This window comes from Leucoraja erinacea, chromosome 17 (assembly GCF_028641065.1).
Source record: "Leucoraja erinacea ecotype New England chromosome 17, Leri_hhj_1, whole genome shotgun sequence".
NCBI lineage: Eukaryota > Metazoa > Chordata > Chondrichthyes > Rajiformes > Rajidae > Leucoraja > Leucoraja erinaceus.
In genome coordinates, this window is record NC_073393.1 from 32,901,744 (window position 1) to 32,916,433 (window position 14,690).

Here is a 14,690-nt window from a genome sequence, read left to right on the forward strand (position 1 = left end):
CTCCACAACTAGTTTATTGCTTCCTTGTCCACCATGGGTATCAGAACCTAACAAACACTTTTAAAGTAATACTCACATCATCAACACTTCATTCTCCATCCTATCATCTCTTTCTGCACAATGGACAGGCACGTTCCAGAACACAGTCCAAATGCCTCACACAACCAAAAACATTCACCATCGATGCTTTCCTAATGATTTCACCAATAATCCACCTCCAGTGAGAACAAGGCCAGTCAGCTTGGTGGCGTGTCATAGGTGAGGATGAGGTTTGGTTTAGTTTAGTTTAGCTTATCATCACGTGTACAGAAGTACAATGCAAAGCTATGTTGTTGGGTGCTATCCAGTCAGATTACAATCAAGCCGTCTCCACTGTACAGATACAGGACAAGGGGAATAACTTTTAATGCAAGATAAAGTCCAGTAAACTCGAATTAAAGATAGTCCAAGGGTCACCCGTGAGATAGATGGTAGCTAGGCCCACCCTCTAGTTGGTGATAGGTGATAGGATGGTTCAGTTGCCTATAAAAACAGCTGGGAGGAAACTGTCTCTGAATCTTGAGATTTGCATTTTCAGACTTCTCTACCTCTTCCCTAATGGGAGAGGGAAGAAGAGAGAGTGTCTGGGGTGAGACTCACCCTTAATTATGTTGGTGGCCTTTACGAGGCAGCGTGAAGTGTAGATGGAGTCATTGGAAGGGAGGTTGGTCTAGATGTTTATTTGGATGTTACTGACAGTAGGTTACTTACTGACCCACTTGACATTCCAAAGAACCAATGGAAGAAGTGATGGGCACCCATTCCCAATCTTGCCTTCAATTCCTCATCGCACAAGGTGAACCCACAGTAGAAGGTGACACAAGGGTTAAAGGTGCACAAAACTCCAACACACCCAGTGAAAGGCATATGTACAACAGAAAGGGATTTGCCGTTTAGTTCCGAAAGGCAATGCATTTATTACAACTATACTATGTATGACCAGAGATGAAAAATGCATTTTGCTTCCATTAAGAATCAATTTATTGATCTCCACCCAAACTCAATCTATTACTCGTGACCCAAACTTTCCAAACATTAACATCAAAGGCAGAAATATATATAGCTTCAATTGCAGCAGTTTCCGTTGTGATTGATACTAGCAAAAATAAATAATTCATCAAGCATAACATTTAAAGAATCATCGTTTTACCATCTATTTGTTTCATTTATGATTATGCTGGACATTTGATAAAATCATTGTGGCAGCTTATATATTAAGTAATTTAACATGTGATCATCAGTTCACAAAATCATAAGGTTTGGAAAATGCACAATCAATGCAATTGTGAAAATATAGGAAGGCTGAAGCCAAAGAGGAATTTAAAACTACAAAAACTTCAAAGTCAAGATGTTTTTCGGAAGAAAATATAATTTTATGTCAGCAAGCAAAGTGGTGATGAAGAACACGACAATGTAAGTAGGTATTATAAGTAGTAGGCTTCTGGAGGAGCCCCGAGTGACTAAAGGTTTATATTGAAGGAACCGCACAAGTGCACTGAAGTGGTCAGTAAAAGCATGGATAATGGTATCAGCAGCGGCAGAAGCAGCAGGTGCAGAACATCTCATGCAGTGAGATACGTCGTTTTGGTAATGGAAAATGCATGGGATGGAAATTTCAATCCTGGTTCAAACAGGGAAAATGGGTGCCTTGGGAATGACAATGGTGTGAGTCTTCCTAATGTTTAGGTAGTTGCAGTTTTAGTTTTAGAGATGCAGGGTAGAAACAGACCCTTCGGCCCTCCGAGTCCACGCTGACCAACGATCACCCGTACACTAATTCTATGTTATCCCAGTTTCTCATCCTGCACGTTAGGACCAATTTACAGAAGGCAATTAACCTACAAACCCGCGTGTCTTTGGAATATGAGAGGAAACTGGAGCACTTGGAAAAAACTCACTTGGTCACAGGAAGAACGTATAAACTCCAAACAGATAGCACCTGTAGTCAGGATCGAACCTGGGTCTCTGGCGCTGTAAGGCAGCAACTCTACCACAGCGCCACTGTGCCGCCCCATTTAAGTTGAAACTTAAAATTCTGAAATAACTTCTGTTAGGAAATGGTGCTTTAGTTGTTTACTAAGACACAGGTTACAAGTTTGAAGCAAACTGAAATTAGATATGTCATGTTTTATTTGATAGTTCCTGGCATAATGACCCGTTAATTAACAAGAATGAAAATGCTGACAAGGGAAGTTGTTTCGTTAACCATGACATTAGATGAAACAAACGGCCCATTTAATGGTTGTTGGGTTAAATCTCTCGCAGATCCCAATAGCTTTACCACTTCAACCTATGAATGTTTGGTTGATTATTGTAACACTAAATTACCTCGTAATTAATTTTTAATCAAATGATCATTACACTCTAATTTATATTTTCTCCTGAGATATTGTTAATGTTTTCCAATGGTTTCAGCTGTTTCCCTGGAACAAATCTGTACAACGTCATTTCAGACAGGCATTCCTCCTCAGATTCTAGCCCAGATTTTCTGTCATGTAACCAAGAGTGATCAGGGCAGGCCTTACAACGCTAGAGATCTGAGTTCGATCCTGACTACAGGCGCTGTCTGTACGGAGTTTGTACCTTCTCCCCGTGACCTGTGTGGAATTTCTCCAAGATCTTCGATTTCCTCCCTCTCTCCAAAGACAAACAGGTTTGTAAGTTAGGTTACACAAAAAAGCTGGAGAAACTCAGCGGGTGCAGCAGCATCTATGCTGCACCCGCTGAGTTTCTCCAGCTTTTTTGTGTAACCTTCGATTCTCCAGCATCTGCAGTTCCCTCTTAAACACAGGTTTGTAAGTTAATTGGCTTGGTATAAGTGTAAAATTGTCTCCAGTGTGTGTGGGAGAGTGTTAATTTGCGGGGATCGCTGGTCGGTGCGGACACGGTGGGCCGAAGGGCCTGTTTCCACGCTGTATCTCTAAAACTAAAACTAAAACTGAAAAAAAGGTCAAGTAAAAGGTAAAAGTCCTGTTTTCTTTTTACATCAGATGATAGCAATTGCTTAATCGACTAAAAGTGTACCGGAGATGGATACAAAGTGCTGAAGTACCTCAGCGGGTCAAGCAGAATTTCTGGAGAAAAAGGTTGGATGACTTTCGGGACGGGACCCTTCTTCAGACGGGTTCAGAAGCTTCAGACCCTCACAAAGGTGTACCACAAGTTTACTTTCCCTGTATTACATTTAAGACCAAGTATTCTTCAATACAGACCACTATTATGAATTTATTCTCTACTAACAGTGTTGTACATGGATTCAGTAAAATTTACTCCAGGATTATCAGATTAAATTTAGGCACTAAAGGAGGATCATAATATTTAGAATACTTCTTTAGGCTCCAGTGAGAAATGGTATACTGACTGTTTCTTCTACTGCTTAGGTGAGAGAGTGAGGACATTAACTGCTACTAAACCTGTTGTCATCAAAACATTTGGTGCCCTCTTTTCTGAGATCCTCCCTTTGTCCGAGCCACTATTTTCTGCGATAGAAAAACAAGTTATTTTTCTCTCTTTTCCAGTTCTACAAAGGATATCTGATCTGAAGCATTAACTGTTTCTCTTCCCACAAATTCTGCTTCATCAGCTGTGTTGCCTGCGGATTCTGTTTTTTTTAAATATGTTTACCTTGCCCTGCATGAGGATCCCATTTTCCCCCAACCGACCATCTGTGTACAAGTGCCTATTTCTTCTTTGACTATCCTGTGCCATCAAACAGGCCATTCACATCTATCAACCAGCTGTTGCTTCCACTATTTAAGATAAGAGAGTGACAGGGCTAAGCAGATGGGGTCCTAAAGGTAAGTCCCCTGGCTCTCTTCCTGCAGATGTCCAGATGGTTTGCCTTCTGCATCAGCTTCCGTCCAACTGATTCCTACCCACTCTTCCTGCAGTTAAAAATCGCCCAAAAATGTAGCTCATGAAAAGTGCACAGATAAAATATTGTTCTCACCGTGAGGAAAGATTTAAATTCTGAATGCAGCCAAAGAAAGTGATGACTACAACTGCAGAGCAAAGTGGGCTTTTAGCAGGGACGATCTCAAGTTGAGCCTAATCGCACTTTAATGCTGAGTTTTCTCAACACATTTAGACTTGCACAGCCTGCCAAAGAGTCAGTGTGGAAAATTGCCTGCAATTCAACTGCTGGTAAGATGAAAGTAATGTCAGGAGAAAATAAATAAAAATAGTTTAATCCTAAACGCTCTATTTAAGTTCTCACTGTGCATTTTATTATTTTCGAAGGCTGCTCTAGGAAAAGCATAGTTGGCAAAATGTTGTGACGTGAAATAAATCTGGAGTTATGAATTAGATGATGGGCAATTGATGGAGCATCACCATAACGACCATACCCTCTCGTTATTTAAGGCATATTAAGACCCTCAGATACTTTTTAACACAATTGTCTTTGGTTGCTTCATCAACGACCTTCTCTCCATGGATCAAGAGAAACATCAGTTAATGAAACCTGCCCTTTATCTTTCCATAAGAATGTAGTCAGTCAATGAAGGGCAACTGAACTTGGCGTGATATCCACGTTGGAACAACATTTTTGTGGTGTATTATTTTAAGATGTTCGCTATGGTTCAAAGGGAACAATTACATCTGAGTTCAAAGATTGGTTCCAGAATCTTAGTGCCTAATCTAAGGTGACACGTCAATGCATTACTGAATAAAATCTTAAACTATAGCATTCTCCTGCTTCCTTTATGAATGTGAAGGAGTGCATTATATTATTCAAAGAAAATGGTACATTCTCTAGTGTCTCTGCAATATTTATCTCCAGCATGGTAGTGTAACGGTATAGTTGCTGCCTTGCAGCGCCATAGACAAGTGTTTGATCCCGACTACGGGTGCTGTCTGAACGGAGTTTGTAGGTTCTCCCTGTGACTATGTGGGTTTTCTCTGAGATCTTCGGTTTCCTCCTATACTCCAAATACCTACAAGTTTGTAAGTTAATTAGCTTGGGTTTGTATACTTGGTATACAGTAAGTGTAAATTGTCTCTAGTATGTGTAAGATAGTATTAATGTGCGGGGAATCCTGGTCAGCATGGAATCGGTGGGCCAAAGGGCCTGTTTCCGCGCTGTATCTCTAAACTAAATTAAACAGGATTAGATCCAAAATAACGGCGGACATTTTTTTGAGGGTTTATTGAATCACTTTTAGCACACATTGTTTAGTATATATTATCTATGTGTATAATGTATATGGCATGTAATGCTGCTTCAAGTAAGGATGAAATTGTTCTGTTTTCAGTACGTATGAAAATTAAGCACTTTTGACTTCTGCAGTTCTCAATATTGGTTTCCCAAGATGTGAATTTGACTTGACTTGATGGGCCAAATGGCTTAATTATGTCCTGTAACTTATGAACTTATGAATTTATAATTTTGAGGTGGCTGTATGTTGTTGGAACGGCACTCGTCAAAACAAGTAGAATGTATTTCTGATATTTGTCTTGCACTGGAGGAAAGGCTTTGAGAAGTAAGGAGGTGAGTGGCCTGGAATAAGATACTCAACTTCTCACATACTGCTGTAGATGTTCCGATGTTCTTTGGTAATCCCATAAAAATCCAGAGTTTAAGTCAAGATAAAAAGCCGGTCACACTATAACACGTCTCATCTGTGACTCTTCAAAATATGCCTAATAAACCTCTCCGCACATGCTGTTAAAGGTTAATGCAGTAGCACAGCAGTATTGCTGCCTTACAGCACCAGAGACCCGGGTTCGATCCTGACTATGGGTGCCATCTGCACGAAGTTTATATGTTCTCCCTGTGATCGCGTGGGTTTCTCCGGGTGCTCCAGTTACATTCCAAAGCCATACAGGTTAATTGGCCTCTGTGCATTGTCCCTATTGTGTAGGATGGAACTGATATACAGGTGATTACTTCTCGGCCTAGACCTGGTGGGTCAAAGGGCCTGTTTCCATGCTGTCTCTCTGAACTAAACTAAACATCTGACTTGATTTGTTTGGAACAAAGAAATATTCGGTTCAGGAGGGAAGACCTTTCAGAGCAAAGATCAAAATGATATAGCGGCCAACATGCTCACCCCGTTTCTCTTCCCACAGATCTGTGGAGCACTTCCTGGATTTCCTGTTTATATTTCAAATTTCCAACATCATCAGTATTTTTTTTTAAAAACAGATCACTGTCATTGGGCTCAATGCCCAAAGGCAGGAGGTAAAGCCACAGATCTATGCACCACAGAAACAAGCCTATGGCACAACTCATTCCCACTGACCAAGTTGCCGAAAGGCCCTGTCCCACTTTCCCCGAGTTACTCATGAATTCTCCCAAATTTTCCTCTTGATTCAAACTCGGAGAATGTCCGTAGTGAGTCCGTAGCGAGTCCGTAGGAGGCCATAGATATTTCATAGTGGCTCGTAATGCCAGCCATAGGTACTCGGGGCATCAGGTAAGTCGGGACGTTTTTTCAGCATGTTGAAAAACGTCCACGAGTAAAAAATATAGCCCCGAGTACCTACGGCTGGCATCTCCGAGTTTGAATCAAGGGGAAACCTCGGGAGAATTTGTGAGTAACTTGGGAAAGTGGGACAGGGCCTTAACTGAGCTAGTCCCACTTGCCTGCACCTACAGAATATCAATCCAAACTTATCCAATTCGTATTGATCTTATCTCTGCCACTCAAGATTTTATTAAATTCCAAAGTCGATCAGCTTCCTAGACTTCAAGGAAAAAAGATCCAGCCTATCGAGCCTCTCCTAATTCAAAACCTCCAAGCAAATAACATTCATCATTTTTTTTGCATCCTTTCCAGTGTAATGATATCCTTCCTATAGCAGGTTGGCCAGAACTCTGCACAATACACCAAATGCGGCCTTATCAATGTCCTGTACAGTCTTAATATGACATCCCAACTCCAGTACTAAATAACACGAATGATGAAAGTAAGCGTACCTTCTTCACCATCCAGTCTACCTCTTTCATGGAATTATGTATCTGCATCCCTGGGACTCTCTGTTCTTCAACACTTCCCAGGGCTCTACCATAAGAACATGTTCATAAGTGATTTGAAAAGTATTAGGCCATTTGGCCCATCAAGTCGACTCCATCTCAACCCCATTCTCCAGTCTTCTCCCCATAACCCCTGACACCCGTTCTTATCAAGAATCTATCAATCTTCATCTTAAAAATATCCTTTGACGGCCTCCGCAGCCTTCTGTGGCAATGAATTTCATAGCTTCACCACCACTGACTAAATACATTCCTCCTCATTCCCTTCCTAAAGGTACACCTTTTTATTCTGAGGCTATGACCTCTGGCCCTAGACTCTCCCACTAGTGGAAACATCCTCTCCACATCCACTCTATCCGGGCCTTTCTCTATTTTGTAAGTTTCAATGAGGTCCCCCTCATCCTTCAAAACTCCAGCGTGTACACGCTCACCATAAGTTAACCCAATCATTCCTCTGATCATTCTCGTAAACCTCCTCTGGACCCTCTCGAATGCCAGCACATCCTTCCTCAGATACGATGACCAAAACTGCTCACTGTTGAGCTATCCATACTGTGGAGGCTACAATCATGCACGAATCAATGTTGTTTAATCAGTATTTCTGTTTTCTAAATACAAGAGTAGAAATTAGAGAGATCAACATCAGGTGCATCTTCCTCCCCAGGGCACATTGTAATGATATTAGAGTACCAGTAATCTAGAAGCTTGGAAAAGGATCCCATATTATGCAGTCAAATCCCCAACTGCTGCTCATAACTCTTAAAATACATGGGATAGGTCTGCTCAGCCATATCTTCACCTTAGTTTAGTTTAGTTTATTGTCACGTGCACCGAGGTACAGTGGAAAGCTTTTTGTTGTGTGCTGATAAGTCATTGGAAAGACTATACATGCTTACAATTGAGCCACCCACAATGTACTGATACAAGATCAGCTCCACCCTTTGTGTGATAATCTTCATTAACATCCCTTTCACCCTGGCCATTCTCTCTGGTACAACTAATATCTCATCTCCTGTAGTTCAAAGCGGCATAGACACAAAGATGTACTGGTGACTACAGCTTTGGTCAGTCAGGTTTGAATGGACTACACAAAGTGGTGAGAAGGAACTGCAGATGCTGGTTTAAATCGAAGATAGACACAAAAATGCAGGAAGATTATTCCCGATGTTGGGGAAGTCCAGAACAAGGGGTCACAGTTTAAGGATAAGGAGGAAGTCTTTTAGGACAGAAATGAGAAAAACATTTTTTTACACAGAGAGTGGTGAATCTGTGGAATTCACTGCCACAGAAGGTAGTTGAGGCCAGTTCATTGTCTTTATTTAAGAGGGAGTTAGATGTGGCACTTGTGGCTAAAGGGGTCAGGGGGTATGGCGAGAAGTCAGGAACAGGATACTCAGTTGGATGATCAGCCACGATCATATTGAATGGCGGTGCAGGCTCGAAGGGCCGAATGGCCTACTCCTGCACCTATTTTCTATGTTTCTATGTTTCTATCTCTACATATTGCAGCCTGTCGTCTTCATTCAGTGCTAATACACAATTGGATTTACAAAAAGAAGAAAGTGCAAGTGGAAGTCAGCAGGTTAGACTTCAGAGTTTAGAGATACAGCATGGAAACTGGCACTTTCTATGTTTCTAAAAATCTGGAGTAACTCAGCGGGACAGGCAACATCTCTGCAGAAAAGGAATAGGTGATGTTTTGGGTTGAGACCCTTCTTCAGACCGTCTGAAGGATCTCGCCCCGAAACATCACCCAAACATCGACCGAAACATCACTGGAGTAACCCAGCCTGTCCCGCTGAGTTACTCCAGTTTTTTGTATCTATCTACATTAAGTGGCACCCTGCCCTGCCCATATGCTAAATCAGCCATACCAGATCATTCTGAAACACAAAGATATTCAACAGTATAACAAAGATATTTGGCTGCTTTTCCACTGCACACTGTCATAATACTGTAAATCCATCTCTGCTCACTCCTCCATCACCAATGTGTGAAGGGAGCTCTTGAACTGTTTGTCATTCGAAGTGTGATAAATATCACGTCATAAGTGAAAAAGGCTATTGTAAATATCACGTCATAAGTGAAAGGAGTAGAATTAGGCCATTCGGCCCATCAAGTCTACTCCGCCATATATTCACGGCTGATCTATCTATCCCTCCTAACCCCATTCTCCTGCCTTCTCCCCATAACCTCTGACACCCGTACTAATCACGAATCTATCTATCTCTGCCTTAAATATATCCACTGACTTTGCCTCCACAGATTCACCACCATCTGACTAAAATAAATTCCTTCTTATCGTTCTAAAATAATGTCCTTTACTTCTGAGTCTATGACCCCTTGACTTAGACTCTTCCACTAGTGGAAACATCCTGTCCACAGTCACTCTATCCAAGCCTTTCATTATTCTTTGTTTTTTAATAATATTTTTATTAGAGGCATGTGCATATCATAATAAAAACATTTCTTGTATATCAGTCATATGTCACTAATAGGTGGAAATCCAACTATCAAAATAATAGTGGTCCTCCTTGATCAGTTGTATATTAACTCTGCTTCTATTTTTTTTTTTTTTTTATATAGATAGAAAGTGAGAAAAAAAAGGCATGATGAAGAAGCATGGAGTAATTTAGCAATAATACAACTTTGGAGATAGGTCCGTAGGTTATAAAGCATAACTATTATCTAATCCTGAGTTCGAGCTTCAGTCAGATTCTCGTGCTGGACCAATTTACCCTTTCAAAAAGTCAATGAATTGAGACCATATTATAACAAATAATTCTTGTTTGTCAATTAAGACAAGTCTAGTTCTTTCCAAATGTAAGGTCTCTGACATTTCCATAAACCACATTTTAATTGTGGGGGTTATAGGACTTTTCCAAAATTTTAATATTAATTTTTTCCCAGTTATTATACTATAATCAAGAAAGTTTCTTTGGCTTGTTCTAAGTCTTTTTTCGGATATTCCTAGTATTATTAGTTTTGAGTCGGGATGCTTTTCATTATTCTGTACGTTTCAATGAGGCCCCCCTCCATTCTTCTAAACTCCAGCGTGCATAGGCCCAGTACTGTCAAATATAGTGGAATTACCATTGCCTAAGGACTTTGGCATGGAGAAAATTTATTTGATGCACTGTTGTGCCACATATACAGCTTGAGGGCTGAATCTCACAATAAAGTGTGTCCTGTTTCATTTGATATTCTGTCCCAAAATAGTCAACATGTGAAACCCCAGCACTAACCTACATCTCCTATTAACCCTCATGTCCATTTTTAAGATCAACATATCAGAAAAACACATCTCCAGTTCCCTTGATCTTTTTTCTCACCAAATGCTGGCCGGACAAATGTCCTTCCCAATTCCCATATTCGCTGATAATCTGAACAACGCCCTCCTCAGGTACACGGCTCCTATTCTACAAATATGTCCTTCATCACACTGTTCATTTGACGATAGTAACTTACCCCCATTCACCTGCCTCGATCTTGGATGAAGATTGTCCACTGTTTTCTTTTAATGTCTCTCCGTGGTTGTCCAGCTAGGACTGCTATATCTGGTTACTTTTCTATCCATCCATTTAGAGCCAGACAATTACCTTCCCTGGCTCCTCAGTTGCTTAAACCTTCACCTAATGCCCCTGGTCCTTCTGCCCTTGACAATTCCCATACATTTCTGTCTTACTTGCTTATTCTCCACTTGCTAAATCCAACGCTATTCGAAACTCTGCTGCCTGTAGCCAACTCACAAATAAGTCCTGTTAACCAGACATCTGTGCTTTCTGACCAATCTCAGCTTAAAATTCACAACACTGTTTTCAAACCAATTTTTGCCCTTACCCCTTTCCACCTTTAATTTCCTCCAGCTTTGAAAATCTGCATGATAACTGCTGGTTTCCAATTCAGTTTTTTTTTTAGCATCTCTGTTTAATCTCTGGCAGCTGTGCCTTCATCAGTTAAGGCTCCATGATCTAGTATTCCTATTACGCTTCTTTGCCCTTGGCCCTCCCTCGCTTTCTCATCTCCTTGAAGGTGCTCTTAAAATCTTATCTCTTTGACCAGCCTTTTGGTCATTTTCCACATAACTCAGTTTCAAGCTACGTGCGACAAAGCTCATGTGAAGTGCCTTGCCATCTTTTAGTAGGTTAAAAGTGCCAGATAAAGCATGTTCCAATTGTAGTAAGACACACCATTAACCCAACTGAGGGACTGAATGAAAAATCTACTAAGTTTATACAGAATAGAAATTTACAATACAAAATGAGACATTTCGGCATGCTGATCTGCGGTGGGAATAGAACTTTCTATTCACTGTTCTCAATTTTCAATCTTACACATTTTGATTTTTCAACTACTATCCAAGTACATGTTTATGTAACAACGTCCTCTGTCGTTCTTTCAGACGGTGAGTTCCAGGAGTTATTACTGTTCAGGTGAAACCATTTTTCATCATCATCCCTTTAATCCTCTACTAATTAATTTTATGTTCTCGTGTTAGATAATTCTCTGCCAAGGCTCCATCCTGTTTAGCTTCTTGTGCCTTTTTGACTTTATAAATCAGAACAGGAGACTTGGAAGCTGATTTTAGTTCTTCTCAATCTCCTTCACTCACAGGGAGAAGTGTATATTTAGCATTCTCATGGACACCGTTCATAGCAGACATGTGCCTCTCTCTTGGGATTGCGAGTTCAAAACTCACCAGGGAAAATTCAAGAATAATAATCTGGTGCAGTATGGGGATGTGCTGATTTGGTTAAGAAGTTTGCAGTTACTTTTTCCTCTCCATCATTAATTCATGCCAAAGATAGACACAAAATGCTGGAGTAACTCAGCGGACCAGGCAGCATCTTTGGAGAGAGGGAATGGGTGACATTTCGGGTCAAGACCATTCTTCAGATTGATATCAGGAGAGTGGGCAGGATGAAGAAAGAATGTAGTCAGAGACAGTAAGACAGGTGGGAGAACTGGGAAGGGGGAGGGGAGGGAGAGAGAGGGAAAGCAAGGGCTATTTGAAGTTAGAGAAGTCAATGTTCATAGGGCAGGGGTGTAAGATCCCCAAGCGAAATATGAGGACAGAAAGGTCAGATTGGGAATGGGAGGGGGCGTTAAAGTGCTGACCAACCGGGAGATCAGGTAAGTTAAGGTTGACTGAGCGGAGGTGTTCAGCGAAACAATCGCCAAGCCTGCGCTTAGTCTCGTCGATGCACAGAAGTTGACACCTGGAACAGCGGATACAGTGGATGAGGTTGGAGGTGGTGCAAGTGAACCTCTCCCTCACCTCCAAAGACTGTTGGGGTCCTTGGATGGAGTCAAGGGGGGAGGTAAAGGAACAGGTGTTGCATCTCCTGCGGTGCAGGGGAAAGTACCTGAGGAGGGGGCGGTTTGGGTGGGAAGGGACGAGTTGACCAGGGAGTTGTGAAGGAATTAATTCATACCTGCAGGGTCAGACAAGGCCATAGTGAATCTCTGTAAGCATGAATTCATACTAATTCCTTTGGGTTTGGGTTTGATTTAAAGGTCTGTATGACTACATGAGCAAATAAGATAATAAATGATTTTGATCACTCATAACGAGACTTTTGCAAAGAAGGAACCAAGTGGTACGTGAGATTGCGTATACACCATTACCTTCAAAAAACTACTGCCCGTGTCTTCTCTTGCGATCTGAACTTTGGCCAAGTCCTGCATATGAACAGATGCTGCTTGGATGTGGAATCCAGGTATAATCAGCTCCATATCTTTTGTAGCAAACACAGAACCATCTGCTTCAACCCGCAAGTCTGGATTTGAAATTGAAAACTCCAGTCCTTCATTCCCACTGCAGTCATCAAAGAGCACTGAAAGACATTGAAAGAAAAGGCAATTAAAGATATAGCATTCCCTGCCAGATTTTATTACAGGTCCACCACTGATTTTCCAGCCCCCTTGGTTCCAGAGCCTATCTGGATTATCCATTTTGCCAGAGCACCAGAGTTCACGGCCTCGGAGAGGAGGCCAATGTTACTGGAACGATCCATCTCAGAACCAATATCTGGGAATCAAGATCCAAGGAAGGCTGCAAAGTTGGCCGGGGAAGTTGGCCATGGGAACGGACATGCCGGCTCTGGCCCATGGAGTTCCAGAGCCCTGGCCTCAGGCGGCAAATTAGACCCACTCATCAGCCGCGAAAGTCAGCTATGGGAACGAACCTGTTGGCTCTGTCTGGGCTAGACTTCCAGAGCTCCGGCCGCAAAGGAAATTCAACCCGCCGATTGGCGCCAAAGTCCTGATGAGATCAAGATCGTCTGTCACACCTGGCCCAGATGCCACATTTTCAGGGAGACTTCTAGTGGGGGATTTCAAGTGTGCTCTCATAATTTTGTCCGGATTAAAGGAGGTGCCGAACCACCAGTTGCCAGAAAATCGATGGTGGACTTGCCAAAAGACACAGTGGTGTTTCAAGCTCCAAGGGGCAGGCCACCTCTTCCTACACAGAGCACATGGATTGCTTCTACCAATATTCATGTAAAATGACAAGAAAGCATTCATTGCATGAGAAGGGATATTGACTTGGGACTATAAATATCTCACAACACATAAAGCTGGATGACAACATCAATGTAAAACCAATACACCAACATTGAATATACATTTAAAAGAAGTAGCAATCTTTTCTCTTTGGCCTCTAATATTAACAACTAATGTTAATATCTACAAACAATCAGATTTGTTTTGGTCATGGTTTGCAAATTTAGCCATAAATTATCCTGTAAATTTGTTATAACACTGGCAATGACGTTTATTGCCTTTGATCCCCCCCCCCCCTCTCCCGTTTGCTATCTACAAACAATTAGAAGAGCAGTACTTACTATTTTATTTTACTAACAAATGAACCAGGTTATTTTTGAAATTCACGTTTTTTTTCTCAAATGAGTGCATCCAACCAAAAATTAACCCGTAGTCAGCGAGTTATAAAATAACTCTTCCCCATATTACTTCTCCCCTCTCCCATCAGGCAAGAGGTATAGAAGTGAGAAAACAGATACCTCCAGATTCAGGGACAGTTGCTTCCCAGCTGTTATCAGGCGACTGAATCACTCTATCAACAATTAGAGAGCAGTCCTGAGCTACTCATTGGAGATCCTCAGGCTATATTTAATCTGATTTTACTGGACTTTATCTTGCACTAAACGATATTCTGTTTATCATGTACTGTAGCTGTACACTGTGGGTGGCACGATTGTAATCATGTATTATTTTACTGCTGACTGGTTAGCACACAACAAAAGCCTTTCATTTTACCGCTGTACACATAACAATAAACTAAACTATAGATCCCTTCGATGGTGGGGAGGCCAGTAGCCATGATGGACTGGTCACTTTTTTCCACAAACCAAAATAGAATGCAGTAAATTTGGTCCCTTGGCTGTGAGCCAAAGATCAGTGAATTGAAAATAAATCCTGATTCTGATCACCAATTTTCAAATGTCTTATCAATGTGTTATGAAAACTATTTTGCGATAAGTACTGTATGTGAAAAGATAGATAGGGCATAAAAAAATGAGGGCAGGAATGGGCCATGCACCTCAGCAAGCCTACTCTGTCATTCAAGTAGATTATGGCTGCTCTGACTGCTCCTGATCCTATTACCTTGAAATTCCCATCGAATAACTTCAAACTTCAAAAATGTATAATA

General features: G+C 41.4%; 1 protein-coding gene across 1 annotated transcript in view; it reads right to left on the minus strand.

The window, feature by feature from the left end:
- cdh13 (cadherin 13, H-cadherin (heart)) overlaps positions 1-14,690 on the minus strand; it is a 958,412-nt gene that overhangs the window by 651,690 nt on the left and 292,032 nt on the right. The window contains exon 3 of the mRNA XM_055648933.1: positions 12,644-12,852. Coding sequence (XP_055504908.1) covers positions 12,644-12,852 — 209 coding nt within the window. The remainder of the gene's footprint in view (positions 1-12,643; positions 12,853-14,690) is intronic.